The 18,729-nt window shown below is 41.6% G+C and overlaps 1 protein-coding gene across 1 annotated transcript in view; it reads right to left on the minus strand.

The window, feature by feature from the left end:
- Positions 1–7,834: 7,834 nt before the first annotated feature.
- Positions 7,835–18,729, minus strand: part of ca4a (carbonic anhydrase IV a) — a 30,584-nt gene continuing 19,689 nt past the window's right edge. The window contains exons 5-8 of the mRNA XM_067967921.1: positions 17,553–17,645; positions 16,708–16,774; positions 14,475–14,638; positions 7,835–10,256 (exon numbers count right to left, since the gene is read on the minus strand). Coding sequence (XP_067824022.1) covers positions 10,077–10,256; positions 14,475–14,638; positions 16,708–16,774; positions 17,553–17,645 — 504 coding nt within the window. The 3' untranslated portion in view covers positions 7,835–10,076. The remainder of the gene's footprint in view (positions 10,257–14,474; positions 14,639–16,707; positions 16,775–17,552; positions 17,646–18,729) is intronic.

The following is an 18,729-nucleotide window of genomic DNA, read 5'->3' on the forward strand; positions in this document are numbered from 1 at the left end:
AAAGTTTATAAGATATTAAGGGGAACGGATAGGATGGATAGAGAGAAACTATTTCCGCTGGTTGGGGATTCGAGGAGTAGGGGGCACAGTCTAAAAATTAGAGCCAGACCTTTCAGGAGCGAGATTAGAAAACATCTCCACGCACAAATGGTGGTAGAAGTTTGGAACTCTCTTCCACAAACAGCAATTGATACTAGCTCAATTGCTAAATTTAAATCTGAGATAGATAGCTTTATGGCAACCAAAGTTATTAAGGGATATGGGCCAAAGGCAGGTATATGGAGTTAGATCACAGATCAGCCATGATCTTATCAAATGATGAAGCAGGCACAAGGGGCTGAATGGCCTACTCCTGTTCCTATGTTCCTATGCATCAGGTTGCATGCAGAGTAGCTCAGTGTAAAAAAACCTCAGACTATTGCAGCAGAATTGATTCTTCCTGGTGAAATCGACGTGGCGTCAACTATGCTTGGTGAAGCAATTGCTGAACAAATCCAAAGTATTCCTTTGTCTAACATCACAATCGCTCGATGTATAAGTGATTTGTCAGAAGACTTAGAAGAGCAACTAATTGAAAAGCTTCGTAAATTCGCTTTTCTATTCAAGTGGATGAAGCCACTAACAGCAACAAAGACTGTCAGCTGATTACTTACCTGCGATACTTGGATAAGACAACAGTGAACGAGGACTTACTTTTTTGTAAACCTGTATCAAACAGAATAACAGCCGAACAGTTCTTCAAAATTATCGACACTTTTATGCAACAAGCCAATTTGAAATGGCAGGACTGTGTTGGAATATGTACAGATGGGGCAAAGGCTATAGCTGGCAAACATAAAAGCCTTCAGGCTTTGGTAAGAAAGGAAGCGCCAGATGCTATTTGGACACAGTGTATGATTCATCGAGAGGCGCTGGCTTCAAGTGATTTAAGTTCTGAGTTACACGGGGTGCTATCAACTGTCATTATCATTGTGAACTACAAGACTTTTTGCTGCTATGTGTGAAGAAATGGGAGCCGAACACAAAGCACCGTTGTTTTATTGTGACTCTCAATAGCTATCACGCGGAAAAGTTTTGACACGTGTTTGAGCTCAGACACGAGGTAGGCATCTTTCTGGAAGAAGAAAAGCACGCACATGCAGAGAAATTCCATGATGGAACTTTGGAATTGAATTGGCGTAACTAAGTGATATTTTTGATAAACTGAATGTTTCGAACACACAGTTACAAGGCACTCACACTCACATTCTTCAGCTTGCAGATAAGATAAATTTGTTTGTTAGAAAACTGGAAATGTGGAGCAGCAGATTAGAAAAGGATAACATGGACATGTTCCCGAATTTCAAAACATTCGGCGAAAATAACAAGTCGCAGAATTTCGGAGAAGTACTGCAATGCATAAAAAAACACCTTTCATCACTGAGAACTCACTTTCAGAAATACTTTTCGGATATTAAAAAATATGACTGGATTAAAAACCCATTCAGCACAAGGATACCTGATGATAATTTTAATACACTTGAAGAAGAATAGTATATAGACATGACTTCAGATTCGACTTTAAAACTGCAGTTTCCGACCAAGACCCTGTCTGCATTTTGGTCAAGTATAGAAGAAGATAATCTACCTTTAAGCAAAAAGGCTATGCCGGGCACTTCCTCAGGCACAGCCCCTAGTTGCCTGCTTTCTCCCTCCCTCGCTTCTTAAATAATGGATGACATTTGCAATTTTCCAATCCAAAGGCACAATTCTTAAATCTAGACATTTTTGGAAAATTACAACTAATGCATCTGCAATTTACTTACTTATTTCTTTTAAACCCTGAGGTGGAAACCATCAGGTCCTGGAGATTTGTCTAACTTAAGATGATTATTTTCTACATTACCATTCTTCTACTTATATTAAAACCCTACGTTCCTCCCGTTGACTTATTTCTTGGTTAAAATTCTCATCCTTGTTTTCAAATCCCTCCATGGCCTCGCCCCAACCTACCTCTGTAACGTCCTCCAGCCCTACAACCCTCCGAGATCTCTGCACTCCTCCAATTCTTGCCTCTTGAGCATCTCCGCCTCCCTACCTCTCTCTCCTCCTTTAAGATGCTCCTTAAAACCTACCTCTTTGACCAAGCTTTTGGTCACCTGTGCTAATATCTCCTTATGTAGCTCGTTGTCAAATTGTGTTTGATAATGTTCCCATGAAGTGTCTTGGGACGTTTTACTTCATTAAAGGTGTTATATAAATACAAGTTGTTGTTGTTGTTACCTTGTACCACTGGTATTCTGTCCTCTTCCTCCTCTGTGAAAACAGCTACAAAGAACTCATTTACCAACTGTGCCATTTCCTTATTATCCATTATAGTCTCACCTGCATCCATCTTCTCTAGGCCCACATTCCCAATCTCCCTTTATAACCACATTGTTTCTGCTACATGCTTTCCTGATCTCTGTATTTATACTTCCCCCACTACATCACTACTATCAGGAGGTCTGTAGGCAACTCTTACCAGTCTTGCATCCTTTGCTGTTCTTTAACTCTACCCACGGTGTTTGCACTTCCCAATCACCCATACTGAAATCCCTTCTTTCTACTCTTTCCCAATTTCCCTGTTCTTTCTAAAGATCCTATAACCTTAAACATTTAGCTCCCAATCATGCTCAGGTTGTAACCAGGTCTCTGTAATGGTGAATTCGTCGTACCCTTTAAGCTGAATTTGTGCTTCTAACTCTCTTGATTTATTTATTTTATTGCGTGCATTTGCATATAGAACTCTTATCTGGGTAACTGTCTCCACACTTCCCATAGGTCCTGCTGCTCTTTTTCTCTTACTTTTTGACTTACAGTGTGGAATTTACCCTCCCAGGCCCTTAACTGGTTTAAATCTTTTCCTGCTGCATTATTTACCCTTTCCACAAGGACACGGGTCCTCTCCGGTTTAGGTGAAGGCCAACACGTCTGTACAGCCGCCCATGGTCCTAAAAGTGGACGCAGTGTCTCAGATATCTGAAACCCTCCCTTCTACACCATCCTTGCAGCCATGCATTAACAATCCTAATCTTTCTCTCCCTGTCTGGTCCATCGCGTGACACTGAGAGTTATCCACAGATTAATACCCTGAAGGTTCTGCTCCTTTATCTAGAATCTAGAGCTTAGTATCCTTGCTAACATTTTTCTGTGCCATTAATGATTTTTGCACATATATCTTTTACACCTGCTATCTTCCCTCATCCGGTGCTGGAGTAATATTTGTGCTTTCTCTTCTCTTTGTGCTTTTAAATCATGCACTGTTTCCACACTTCCAGCCAGGTCATCTTAATATTGGAAACAGCAACCAGTCATACTGTGCCATGCTTTCCTGCCATCTTTATATGAAAGTGGGCTGTCACCCCTCCCCATTACAATGCTTGCATCACTCCATTATTGAGTTTGCTAACACTTACAAGACATCATTAGTTCATCTTATTTCTGTTTTGGTATTTTCTCCAAAAGCTCCACAGCTGCATTAAACTTTTTAACAATTAAAAGCATAAGAAAAAGTAATGGTCAAGAAAAGTCCATCAAAACGCATCCCCTCACTTCTCTAACTCACCCAGCCTCCCATCCCCTCACTTCTCTAACTCACCCAGCCTCCCATCCCCTTACTGCTCTAACTCACCCAGCCTCCCATCCCCTTACTGCTCTAACTCACCCAGCCTCCCATCCCCTTACTGCTCTAACTCACCCAGCCTCCCATCCCCTTACTGCTCTAACTCACCCAGCCTCCCATCCCCTTACTGCTCTAACTCACCCAACATCACATCCCCTCACTTCTCTAACTCACCCAGCCTCCCATCCCCTTACTGCTCTAACTCACCCAGCCTCCCATCCCCTTACTGCTCTAACTCACCCAACATCACATCCCCTCACTTCTCTAACTCACCCAGCCTCCCATCCCCTTACTGATCTAACTCACCCAGCCTCCCATCCCCTTACTGCTCTAACTCACCCAGCCTCCCATCCCCTTACTGCTCTAACTCACCCAGCCTCCCATCCCCTTACTGCTCTAACTCACCCAACATCACATCCCCTCACTTCTCTAACTCACCCAGCCTCCCATCCCCTTACTGCTCTAACTCACCCAGCCTCCCATCCCCTTACTGCTCTAACTCACCCAACATCACATCCCCTTACTGCTCTAACTCACCCAGCCTCCCATCCCCTTATTCTCTAACTCACCCAACATCACATCCCCTTACTGCTCTAACTCACCCAGCCTCCCATCCCCTTATTCTCTAACTCACCCAACATCACATCCCCTTACTGCTCTAACTCACCCAACATCACATCCCCTTACTGCTCTAACTCACCCAACATCACATCCCCTTACTGCTCTAACTCACCCAACATCACATCCCCTTACTGCTCTAACTCACCCAGCCTCCCATCCCCTTAATGATCTAACTCACCCAGCCTCCCATCCCCTTACTGATCTAACTTACCTAGCCTGGCAGCCAACGGTATCCTGAACACTTGTAATATCTTTAATTCCACTTCCTTACCTGGAAGCGTATTTTCAATACTTATCACCCTTTGAGACATTTTAAGTTTACTTTTCACTATTTTAAATCTATGTCTTCTGGTCCTACTGGCCTGATTTACCTTGTCATATTTATACTGGTTAAATGATCTGTTATTTGCTGGAGAAGCATTAAAAGATTGGTATTGGAGGTATGTTATGACTGGCTGTTAGTTTTTGATTGTCACTAATGAAATTGCATTCGCAAAAAACAAGTATTTAAAACATGCGATTCCCACACTTTCATTGGCAGCTGCCTAATTTGGGAGAAAGCATAGACTTTTCTTCAACTTTTAATGAAAAGTATTATCAGGACCTAGGTTACTCATCAATATACATTTCAAAATTATGAGAGTTACTCAAACTAGCCAGATAGTCCATCCTCTGTTACTTAAAGACTGAAGAAATTAGATAGGTTGCACACTTCTTTATTGATTAAAAAAAGTCACGAAACTGGAAAAATATTTGGTTTGAAAAGTTTTACATTATACAAAATATTTTTCAATTTACATATCAATAACAATCATCCAGTTCTCACAGAACTGCCAAGATACATTCATACTGTTAACAAAATTACAAATTTCAATGAACTTTATTTACAAGTTTGCATTAATTAAAATTCAAAATGTACATAAATATTACAGGATTTCATTATTGCATACAGTTTGAACAGAATCTAATGGTTTGTATTTGTCATATCTTCTCATTAACGTACAACATAAAAAGATACCAGCAACAAAAATTTCCTTTTACTTTACATTGCTAATACAATCCATGTATTATAACAAAAATAACGGTTAAATGGAAGCAAACCAGAAAGGGGCAACATCTGTTCAAAGGAGCCTTTGTTCAATGGTCTCAGTAGAGGCATATCTCCTGTCTTTTGCTTTGTTGCTAATTCACTTATGGCAGAATACACAACTATAAGAAACCAACTGATCACAGTTAGGCTGTTCTTCACCAGGATTAAACGTGCTAAAGCTCTGAATGGATTTTTTTTGAGGTTATGTCACCCATTTTGTTCCTGTTGGTCTTCTCCTCTCAAGAATGCCCTAGGGCACCCACCCAAATTATAGCACTGCATGGCAGAGGAAAAAATATTTACTTCTCCATCTACCATACCATAATTTACATTTTACAGGTACAGAGAATTACCAACTGCTCAGTGCTACAGAGATTAAAGATACACACACATTGCTAAACCATCATAGCCACTGTAGCACCCTGAGGCTTTTTGATATCTGATTTTGTTCAAACTTGTAAGTTGCTGAGTTTGTGATACTGAGGACGGCATCTAATAACCTCAATGTGGAGATGCCGGTGATGGACTGGGGTTGACAAATGTAAGGAATCTTACAACACCAGGTTATAGTCCAACTGTTTTATTTGAAAATCACAAGCTTTCGGAGGTTTTGCCTTCGTCACCTGACGAAGGAGAAAGCCTCCGAAAGCTTGTGATTTTCAAATAAAACAGTTGGACTATAACCTGGTGTTGTAAGATTCCTTACATCTAATAACCTCAATGCATAGGTAACTAAGTTTTTGATCCGTTTACAATAGAACAGTTTCCATCTCCTTATTTTACAAGTTATTTTCTGCCTTTTCTTAGGTCTTTTTGTTCACTGTTACCTGCAGTTGATGACCAGAGGTCTTTACTCTCAGGCCTCTACCAATATTACACTGCATCTGCTATGAGGTACATGTGAGTATCTTGGATTGACCTTCTCAACAATTTACCCTTCCTCTGGGAGATTGCCACAACCGCTACCTTGCTTAGTGCCTCTCCCTGATGACCCATCTGAAATTATAAACTCAGCCTGAAGAAACATGCGTACAAAGCTCAGTCCAGTACAGGCATTGCCTGGTTAAAACCATTGGAATATTAATAAGCTCTGCCATAGGACAGTGTAATTGGTTTAATAAAAATTAATGACATTGTTCTAGGCTAAAACGAACAACTATAACTTAAGTAATAAAAATTGACTCTTTGAACAAAAAAATGAACAGGCATCAGTTAACACCGAGAAATTACAGTACATTTAATACTCCTACAAAAGGATACCTACACTGAATATTTGAAAAGCTTCAATTTGTGCTGCTTTGTGAAGGGGACAAATATTCTATCTCTTCCAGACACATGCTTAATATCTTTGAATTGTCAATTACTGCACTAAAAAACGAATTCCTAAGTATAAAAAAATCTATTCCACCACATTAGCCTGCTCAGATTTACGGTAGATATTCTCCTCCATTTTTATTGAAACCTTTTCTCCTTCCAGTGAGAGTAATGAGTGCAATGATCATTTTTAAGTATGTAATTTTATCAGTGCCCCGGCGAGCCAGAGACCAGAGCCTCTGACTACTGGGTTGACATCCTGGGAGTTACTCGCGTCCGAGGGGAGTCCGATGGGGACTCCTCCCCATCCCATCGCAGGGAGTTGGGAGTCGTGCTAACAATGTGGCCACATAAAAAGGAACTTTGTCATGGAAACAACCCAGAGCACGATCTGCTGGATGTAAAGAGGTGAAAGAACTGGGTTATCTCGTGTGCCGTTTGGCATGGAAGAGGAAAAGAATTTTATCAGCCAGTATGTAATTCAGAAGCAGATTCATGATCCTCTTATATTCTTGACTTTAGAAAACCTGTGAAATGCTTGTTTGCAACACAGCACTTTTCACTGACCACTGCAGTCTAAGGTGTGTAGGTGACCATCATCCTGAACTCCCCAGTTACTGTAAACATCTGCATTATTTAATCTCTGTTCTACAGCATAACATAACCCGGACTGCCTGTAGTGTGTAACCACTGAAGTCTGTGTAAAATTGAAACTTGTTCTTATGAAACTGTTGAACTATTCTTAATTTACTCCCTAAACATCTCCTTTAAATATTTGATTATAAGTTAAAATATATGTTATCACCAAGGGTTGAAATTGCGCTGTATACTAGTAATGAAAACAGTCATACGTTTATATGAAATTCCTTTGCTATTTTAATAAAGGTGTTAACCCGCTTATTTTAGCCGCTTTGTTACTAATACTGTAAACAATTTTACAACACCAAGTTATAGTCCAGCAATTTTATTTTAAATTCACAAGCTTTCGGAGGCTTCCTCCTTCGTCAGGTGAACGATGTGAAAACACCGCTCACCTGACGAAGGAGGAAGCCTCCGAAAGCTTGTGAATTTAAAATAAAATTGCTGGACTATAACTTGGTGTTGTAAAATTGTTTACAATTGTCAACCCCAGTCCATCACCGGCATCTCCACATCATTACTAATACTGCAGTGTGATTTCAAGTACTTCAATGCGCTTGTTAAAAAAATATCAAGCTTTTCACGGGGCGACTTGCTCACGCACTTGTGCCACTTTGGAGCTCTGCACAATTCATCAACTGACATCTAGGCAGTGTTCCGTAATAATTTTTCAAAGCAATTGTTATATGACTCTATTTAGAGATGATACTGGCTAAAAATTATGCTGCGTACATTTTTAATAATTAACAGATTTTTTTAGTTAATAATACCGTTAACAATTTCTAGTGCATTACCAAATGAAGAAAATGCAAGCAATCCCACTTTGTTCAGCATGGGTTTGTTCAGATCTAACTGGAAAATTTGATTCCTTTTTTGTATAAAAACGAGTTCTTTACCTGATGTCTCGATATGTCTATGTTAATATCAATGCAATAAATAGAAAATGCGCAAAGCCTGTTGAAACATTAAGTGAAATGAATCAATTCTATTTTAAAGGGAAACTTCAGGAAAGCAATTCAAAAGATTTTTATTTAAACTAATCCTTAGCATGTCAAAATTAAACTACCAATGTTTGAAATACCAGATGAGGATGAGACTGAATCTGAGCTCAGCCCATTCCAGCCTCACACCACATTTGATATATTGGGGCCGAGTTTAACCCTACCTGCCTCACTGAGTGGGGAGGCAGTTAAAATTGACCATGTAACTTACCTGCTAATTTCCCGCCTGGATCCTATCGTCATCGATTTTAACTTGGTCTTCTGAGCAGGCGGCAAAGGCGCTCACCTCAAGCCAGCTTCTTTAAATCTGCAGTTTGGAGTCCGACCATATCAGCAGGCCCTGACTGCGATTTTAACTCTACTTTGAGCAGGGAAGCTGCTGAGGTTTTCCTGCCAGATAAGGTCTAGTGACAAGAGGATCAGAAGCATAGGAAGCCATTCAAGGTATTTTCCTTTCTGGGGCCAGGAGGAGCAAGGGTGCTCCTACCTGATACCCCATGAGAAAAGTTTAGGCCTTCCCTGGCAAACTCTCCCTGGAGAACCCCCCAAAACCCCATTCCGCACACTTAGAATCATTGAATCTTACAGCACAGAAGGTGGCCATTCGGCCTATCGTGTCTGTGCTGGCTCTTTGAAAGAGATATCCAATTAGTCCCATATCCCTGCTCTTTCCCCATAGCCCTGTAAATTTTTCCTTTTCAAGTATTTGTCCAATTCCCTTTTGAAAGTTGTTATTGAATCTGCTTCCACCATCCTTTCAGGCAGTACATTCCAGATCATAACAATTTGCTATGTAAAAAAAATTCTCCCCATCTCCCCTCTGTTTTATTTTGCCAATTATCTTACACCATTGTCCTCTGGTTACCGACCCGCCCGCCAGTGGAAACAGTTTCTTCTTATTTACTCAATCAAATCTCCCTTAATCTTCTCTAGTCTCTCCACATAACTGAAGTGCCTCTTCTCTGGTACAATTCTGGTAAATCTCCTCTGCACCCTTTCCAAGGCCTTACTTAGCCAAGTAATTTCCGCAGACCAGCAGCCGTTTCTCGCCCACTTTCCACCTGGAATGGGCAGGAAGTCGGCTGGTGACATGTTGATGAGGCCAAGCAGTTAAAATCGGCGTGACCTCATTCTACCACGGATAGGTGGGAATCTAACTAAAACCTACTGGCAGTTAAAATCCTTACCAATATCTTTGCTGCTATGAAATGGTGTCAGTTACGTAGGTCCACTGGAAAAAACTACTTGAGATAAAGAGACTGCTACAGTTGGTTGCTGTTTCAGAAACGGAACAAGGTTACTGACTCCTGTTTTAGTTTTGACACAGTGTAGTTGTAACATCGAGTGCTTAGTTTTCCTTTCATTTGTAACTTCTTAATATATTATGATGTATTAAAGTTCTGTACAGTATTGCATGGCGTGTGTGAAAAATGGACTTCTGTTATGAGGGACAATCAGTTAATTGAAGCAAAACATGATCTAATGAGATTTCCTGATTAAACAGTCTCCGCTGTACCACTGTACACATACACTAAAAATAGCAAGCTAGTGAATCAGTACCACCTATCTGCTGACTGTGAAGATAGATTAAAGTGAGGACAGGACAGACTTTTTCTTATTCCTTTTTCACTTCAGGACTTTTCTAACGAGAAGTGAAATGCTACTGTTAACCATTGAGATATTTCTATTACTGGAGTTTCCCTTTAAATCCATTGGACAGGAGAAGAAAATGCGCTCTGCTGCGATAATGTTGGGATCTGCAGGTTGCTCAGTTGAATAATATGGATGCCCAGACTGCAAGTACCACCGACAGTACTGCAGCATCGAAAGGTCTGACAGCTGAATCCGAAACAAAGACTGTACGACCATTTAGTTTTTGAACAGGTCTGAAGTTTAAAGCCATGTGTTTTGAATCACTGAAGAAGAGAGTTTTAGAGAATGCGTTGAGCTGAAACAATAAAGATAAACCCCATGTTAAGTTTCCAGTTGGCAATTTTTTTTATCCAGTATATCATTTTTGGAGAATTTTTCCATAAACATAAAGAATGCAGTGAGTGATTACATGGCTTAATCTAAAACACACAATAAAAGATAGATAAGGAATAGACATTACAGCGTGTAATATGGTCCAAGAAAGACCCATACCAATCCAAAACAGCAGCTATAAGATCCAATTTAGTAGCCTGTAGAAACGGAGAGATTTGCTACCACCGGGGGTAATTTTAACTTTCAGCAATAGTGTAAAATGGGAGATATTAGATTGGACACTTCATTATACACTTCAATGGCAAAGATAATTGGGCGGCGTGTATAATGGGTGTCCACTCCACTGTTGCCCGTTTCACATCCTCGCTGAAGTTGAAAGCTCTGGCGAATGATTGTTTAATTGAAATAAATCACATACTGGCTTAATGATTTGTACTTTTATCCCAATTACTTCTTCACGTGACCATTCCACTCAATGGAACTGTTTTTTCTAAAAACAGAGAACTGAAGGCTTCTCCACAGCCAGCATCAGTAGCTGCCCCATGAGAACCCAATAGAACACACAAGTGGAACTGTTATCCCCCAGGATGGGTGGGAAGGGCTAAATTGTTAAAATTGGAAACCCGACCCCAACAAGCTGTCAACACGCCTACTTACGGTTTAACCAGGGTGGGTTAGGGATTAGACAAGTAATCTGCTCTCGAGAGGCGGGTCAGTAATTGTGACATGTTAATGAGGCTGCGTGCCTCAGATTTTGGCAGCCATTTAGATTTAGCAGCTGCAGGCTGGGTTTCCCAGGGCTCGGGAAACCCAGCAGCTAAAAGGGAGGCAAGAACTGCCAGATCCAGCAGGTAAGTGCTTTTCCAGCACAGCCTGTAGGCTAGGAGGAGCAGGAGTGCTTCCCCCCGGACCCCTCAAGCTAACCTGCCGCGATCTCCAGGCCCTCCCAGGATTGGCCGACCCCCCTCGCCCCCCCCACCGATCTTCTAGAGCCACCAGATTTTCCAACCCCCCATGATTAGCTGACACTCCTGCGATGTCTCCCTCCAGGCGATCTCTCCCTCCCCCTCTCCTCTCTGGTCCCCAGCTGTGGCCTTGTACAGCATCCTTTTCCGCCCAGCAGCCAGCATCTCAATCTGGCCGGCTGCCGGGCGAAAAACTGAGCAAAAATAGTTCTAATGAGGTCTTGCCGTTAAATCCGGTAAGACCTCCACCTTTCCCGTATTTCCAGGTTTCCCGGTTGCCGGCAGGCACCCCCGCTCCCTCCCCGCCTCCCCGTCAATATCAGGGTCACACTGTGGCAGGTCAAGACAGGTGAAGTCAGCTTTCCTTCCTGCCCTAAGATGCAACACATCCCTACGTGAAACACTCCACAAATAAAACCTGCTAGATTTCAAATGTTGGGCAGCTATGATGTGCTGGAATATGTACTTGTGACTTTTTACATCAGTGGCTCTCAGAAATATTATAACATCACACTGTAAAATCCATTTGTTTGACTAAAATTTGATGAAAAATGTATTATCAACTGTTCACAATTTTAGTTTCATTGATACATCGTTAATATGGTTAAACAAAATATTTTGGCACCACATATCCTCACATCAATATACCAGCAGAGATGTTCAAATATTAGCTCGAGCAAGTCTACAGAGCTGCAAAATTGGCACCACATGTTCTGGACTAATATGAAATCTGTGCAGCATTCAAAGTTAAAGATGTCATAGTACAAAGATTTTGCTGCCTTTCCACTGATCTTCTGTATCATAAATTTAACAAATGAACTTGCTGCTATGGGCAGGGAACTTAAGCCATTCTAAAGCATTACAAATTTCAAACACAACTCAATGAAGAATTGTCATCAATTTCAGGCTGGAGTAGTGTGTTTCAAAGCTCACTGTTGGTCATTGTTATCTCCCTGCCTTTGTTACCTCCAGACTCGACTATTCCAATGCTGTCCTGGCCGGCCTCCCACTTTCCACCCTCCGTAAACTTGAGCTCATCCAAAACCCTGCTGCCCGTATCCTAACTCGCACCAAGTCCGGTTCACCCATCACCCCTGCGCTCGCTGACCTACAACGCTTTGATTTTAAAATTGTCATCCTTGTGTTCAAATCCCTTAATGGTCTCACCCCTCCCTATCCCTGTAACCTCCTCCAGCCCTACAACCCTCAGAGATCTCTGCACTCCTCCAATTCTGGCCTCTTGCGCATCCCCAATTTTCTTCGCTCCACCATTGGTGGCTGTGCCTTCAGCTGCCATGGCCTTAAGCTCTGGGATCCCCTCCCTAAACTTCTCCGCCTCTCTCTCCTTCTTTAAATAACTCCTTAAAACCTACCTCTTTGACCAAGCTTTTGGTCACCAGTTCTAATATTTCTTTATGTGGCTCGGTGTCAAATTTTATCTGATAACACTCATGTGAAGCGCCTTGGAATGTTTTTAATATGTTAAAGGCGCTATATAAATGCAAGTTTTTGTTGTCATTAGATAAATGATAAATATGGGTCTGAGACCTCATTAGAGAGACAGCACGTACCAGGAACTTCTCACAAATGGCATAGTGAGCTGAAAAGTTCACCATAAAATGTGTGAGTCCATTGCCACCACTCTCTTTACCACAGCATGAACATACACCATACCCTGTTGAATAGTGGTTCTGCCAGTTGGCGGTTTGGAGCTTTGTCAGCAGCTGCTTGTCTCTTTGAAACTGTATCATCGCAGGAACTAAGCCCTGGATATAAGAGAGCATGTTCGCATGCTTGAGACCTAAGTTATGCCTTCCAGCAACTGTCCCAAGTTTCAAAGTTCTGCACAATACAATGGACTTCTGCCATCAGCGTGGTGAAAGGACCTATACATGGCAGCTTGTCACATGACAGCCACCTTGATGCTCTAAACATCTAAATCCTGTGCTGCATTGCAGGTATATTCATCAGCTACAACTTAACCCAGATTCTTAAGTGAGGGGCTTTGGCAAAGAGACATACCCACTATGAGGCTGACTGTCCCTCCAGTATGCTCAGTGAAAGGTTGGTGTAGGCCAGGCCTCTCCCTATGTTCAACTGTTTAATCTTTTTGCTTAAATCCACAGCTAGTCCAGGATGTGGGCTGGGGGAAGCCCTTCTATTGTATGCTTTGAAATTCTGCACCATGAAGGAGAACTGTTTGGTGACATTTTATACTCCACAAGCTTAATCTGAATTGTTGTTGTTGTTGAAATTTGTTGTTGTTGAAGTGTTCTTTGCCCCTTCTCACTGTAATCCCAAAGGATTTTGTTAAGACTAAAGTTGGTATCCATTAGGACCATCATGAATCAACAATTGGACCAGATATCCCTGGGCTTCCAATCAATACTTTCAAGATCCTCTCTTGGCCTGTGTAAAGCTATAATACCTCACTTGTGTCACCCAGCACAATATCCTGTTGGTTAGACCATTGTTCCAGATAGTGAGTGGAGCTCACTAGATCTCCAGGTGACTCCACCAACAATTTCAAGTACACCAACGGACTGGGTGGCACAGTGGGTTACAACACTGTTATTTTACCACAGTGACTTTGAATCCATCTCAGACTGATGAGAAAGAAAAAAAAATTTATATAGCGCCTTTCATGACCTCAGGACGTCCCAAAGTGCTTTACAGCCAATGAAGTACTTTTGAAGTGTAGTCACTGTTGTAATGTAAGAAACGCGGCAGCCAATTTGCGCACAGCAAGGTCCCACAAACACCAATGTGATAATGACCAGATAATCTGTTTTTATGTGTTGCATGAGGGATAAATATTGGCCAGGACACTGGGAAGAACTCCCCTGCTCTTCTTCAAAATAGCCCGATGGAATCTTTTACATCTACCTGAGAGGGCAGACGTCGCATGGTTTAACGTCGCATCCGAAATTATGGCACCCTCAACAGTGCAGCACTGCCTGAGTACGGCACTGAAGTGTCAGTCTAGATTTTGTATTCAAGTCCCTGAGTCTCCCTTCTCTGCTTAAGAACATAAGTGTAATGATTTGGGGCAGTCTCAAATGAGTCACTAACCCACAGCACAAAAACTGTCCCCTTATTTTCCTTTAAGCAGATTGAAATTTTAGAAAATGTTCTTTTTCAGGCTAATAAGTCCTATCAAATGGTCCTCCTGCTGATAGCATAGTTTACGCAGGTGCTCAGCAAATAAGCCTTACCTGACTCCTGCTGAGAGCAATGGGTTCTTCAAATATTGTCCAGATTACTGCCTCATCACACCCAGGAGTAGTTAATGAGCCGCCATAACGGTAGTATTTTTTTAGCTTTTTCTGGTCTGGAATCATTTCCTTCAGAGAGAAAGGTTCCAGCAATGTACTGTTACCTAAAAAAACAATTTAGTGGGGAAAGTAAAAAGAGCTTTAATATTATCTGGACAAAAGAACTGATAATAAAACAGCTTTTACTAACAAAGACTTTGAAATGACACTGTACGAAGATTAATGCATGAACGCAAAACAAGCTCATGTTAAATTCCTTTGTTCGTTATTTTAACAAAGTTATTAACCAGTTTATTTTAAACAGGTTATCAATTCCATTAAAACAAGGAACTAAGGAATTTATTATGAACATGTTGAGTATTGTACGCTAGTCTCTGTACAGCATAATTTCAAGGCCATTAATGGTTTTATGAGATGCTATATAATGTAAACTCTGTAACTTTGCAGCAAGCAACACAAAGAGAGAGTACTTTACATTTACTGCAGAGTGTACAGTGCTGTTACTAGAGCCGGATTATAGAACTTCAGGTAACAGGCAGAGAATGTGTTATTGAAAATAATATACCTTCTCAGCAATTTACCTCTCCTGATAACATTACTATTTCGTGACAAAATGACACCATTTGACTTTAGCAATGAGAACTGCAGCAGGGTTCAAGACTTGGAATTCTATTGCTGCAATACATTACTTATCAACAGATCAAAACCAAGAGGAAAGGGAGAAAGAGAGAGAAACACAAATTGAATTTTTTTTAATGAAATTATTATTTTCCCTGCATTGCTCTCCCCTTTTCTCCTGAAGTTGCAAACTGTTGTAATTTATTAAAACCACAGACTTTCAGATTACCTCACATGCCAAGGCGTTCACACCTGGACTAGTTGACAATCTTATTTGGCTGAAAGGTTTGTTGAGATCACATAACCTTGAAAAATGATAGCATCAAGCAGTCTTCAAAAAGGACAAAACAAGGGGTGCAATTTAAGAAAATAAATTTAATGAAGATAAATGAAAAGAGACTCCAATATGACAATGCAGGTTGGAATATACTGAAATAAAAACAGAAAATGTTGGAAACATTCAGCAGGTCAGGCAGCATCTATGGAGAAACAGTTTCAGGTCGATGACCTTTCATCAAAACACATTTGATCGACCTGAAACGTTAACTCTGTTTCTCTCTCTACAGATGCTGCCTGACCTACTGAGTCCAGCATTTTCTGTTTTTATTTCAGATTTCCACTATTCGCAATATTTTGGAATATACTGATATGGTTAAAATAGGGAATTGCTTGGGATTTTGAATGCTTCCTCAAAGAACTGAACGCAGTGACCCTAATGGCTCCTTTGGTAAACTAAGTGCGGAACACCAGAAGATCCCAAGTTTGATCCTCAGTCTAATGTTATCTGAGTTAGTTGATCTCTGCTGGGCCAATTGTAGAGGCATTATAATTGGCCTCAGCTAAGGAGGTGAAAAATTAATCCAGGTTTCTCACTTTTGAATGCTATCCAGTGACCCCCTACTAGAATATGCGCATGTGTGGACATTAGGCCATAGGACAGGCTTAGCTGTGATGTCCCTCCACTGTCAAATAACCCAACAAAACTCACTGACTAGGCTCACCCATGAAGAGTGGCCACTTGTATAAAGGTACAAGAGGGCACCTTGTGCCCAGGGGCAACTGTACCACAGCAGGAGTCAATGCTTCTAGGAAAAAAAGAGAAGACTTGGGGAAGAAAATGTGGAACTGAGCACAGGTTGTTTTTTTTAATTCATTCTCGGGATATGGGCGTTGCTGGCAAGGCTGCATTTACTGCCCATCTCTAGTTGCTCTGAAGGAAACAACAAGGAGAAAATATAAATGTAGAGCTAGAAAAATAGCCTTTTGCTGTGATGAAAGATATCAGAGCGCTGGAACTGTGAACTGGCGTAACCAAAAGTCACCCCAAAGAGTGGTAAGACGTACTCGTACCCAACCAGTCATCACAGAGCAAGTTCCTCATTTTAACTGCATTAGCAAGGAGTGGACTAAAATACAAGCAGGAAACTTCCCAAGAGAGTTGAGACAGAGACAGAGACAGAGAATCAGGGGAGAAAGCTAGAGATAATTGGAGGGAACGAGAGGTATAATCAGAGGGAGTTAGAGAAGGTTTTTTTTTACTGTTATTAATACTTACCACTTTGCGGAATATTTTTCAAAGCATTGATCAGGTATCTGTTTTTTAAATTCTCTTCAGGTGATTCCTATAGAGATAAATAAAAGTCAAGTTGATCAACACAGTGCATTATGATTAATCAGGTAGTGTTTATCTATAATCACAAATAGGAAACTTGATTAGCTCAGTAGGTCCAGGTTCAATCCGCAGTCTGATCTCAGCCAGGGCAACAATTGGAATACTACAATTGGCCTCAGTGCTCTTGAGCTAGATGAGGGGAAAATGTCAATCAGAGTTCCTGCTCCTGATCATTATTCAGCAACTCCTCATGCAACGTGTAAACATGGATGAAGTCAGGGTTGGGCTCGGCTGTGAGGCTCCCACTCTCGTGAACAACCTGTTGACACTCAGGGCTAAATTTTCCACCCATTCAGAGTTAATGAGTAGAAAATCTAATCCCTGATGCCTAGGCACAGACATGAAGAATGGCCTACTAGGAGAAGTATCAGTGGGAGGCTAGTGCTCTTTGGACCATTCCCCCATTATTAACTAGTGGCTTCACCAGAGGAGGGGGTGCTTTCTAACAGCTCCATTATCAGTAAGGCTGGTAGCTAGGCCATACAGAAATTCAACAACAGATTGCAGACACCACATTTGATAAATAATTGATGGAATACAACTAAAATCAAATGTTAATACAATTGTTCTTCTATGAAAGGATCAGACATCTTTTGTGAGGCCTTTATGTCTACTTTTAGAATGTTAAATGTAATATCAGTAACGCCATTGTGAACATATTTGAGCTGAGATATCTGCTGAAGTGACCCCTGTCCGTGGTAGTGTAAATACTGAGGAGCATTACTTACAACAAACATGAATGCCAGCACAGCCAGACCATCATTGTGTTTTATAGCCTCTTCTATGGAACCGTAATTTTGATTCATGTGGACCATGTGCAACTGCAGAAGACAGATTCATGATGATTAAAGTCACACACAATACTGCATAAGGAAGACAGTTTTAATAAGCTTACAGCAAGATTCTGTACTGATACAGACCACAATGATCCTGTACTGATACAGACCACAATGATCCTGTACTGATACAGACCGTACCGATGCTGTACTGATACAGACCGTACCGATGCTGTACTGATACAGACCGTACCGATGCTGTACTGATACAGACCGTACCGATGCTGTACTGATACAGACCGTACCGATGCTGTACTGATACAGACCGTACCGATGCTGTACTGATACAGACCGTACCGATGCTGTACTGATACAGACCGTACCGATGCTGTACTGATACAGACCGTACCGATGCTGTACTGATACAGACCGTACCGATGCTGTACTGATACAGACCGTACCGATGCTGTACTGATACAGACCGTACCGATGCTGTACTGATACAGACCGTACCGATCCTGTACTGATACAGACCGTACCGATGCTGTACTGATACAGACCGTACCGGTCCTGTCCTGATACAGACCACACTGATCCTGTCCTGATACAGACCATACTGGTCCTGTCCTGATACAGACCGTACCGATCCTGTGCTGATACAGACCACACTGACCCTGTCCTGATACAGACCGTACTGATCCTGTACTTATACAGACCGTGTAGGTGAATTCATAGCACAGCTCCAGAATATAATCATACAATGACTGCATGATGTGGCCGTTGTTGGTGTAATGTAATGTTACTGTTTGAGGATTTTTTGGGCTATATACATGATCCAGGATGGATTACAGTGTGCACGAAGCAGTGAACCGAGAGGACAAATCTCTTGGGTATGGGAAAGGAAGCCAATCCTTCTATCCTTTAGATAATGTGAATGAGCATGAAGTAGGGATGGATTTTGTACAAGCCTGTACCAATTCTCTTCCTTGAGAGAGAGATCGTGGGCTGTGGAAGAAATCGGAGGGGTGGGGGGCGTGGTGGGACATGGACGACATCGGGTGGGCCTTGGGGAAGATCGGGGGGAGTCCACCATCGGGGCAGGGGGAGAGGGGTGGGGGTCGGCCGATCA

Source organism: Heptranchias perlo, chromosome 28 (assembly GCF_035084215.1).
Source record: "Heptranchias perlo isolate sHepPer1 chromosome 28, sHepPer1.hap1, whole genome shotgun sequence".
Lineage (NCBI taxonomy): Eukaryota > Metazoa > Chordata > Chondrichthyes > Hexanchiformes > Hexanchidae > Heptranchias > Heptranchias perlo.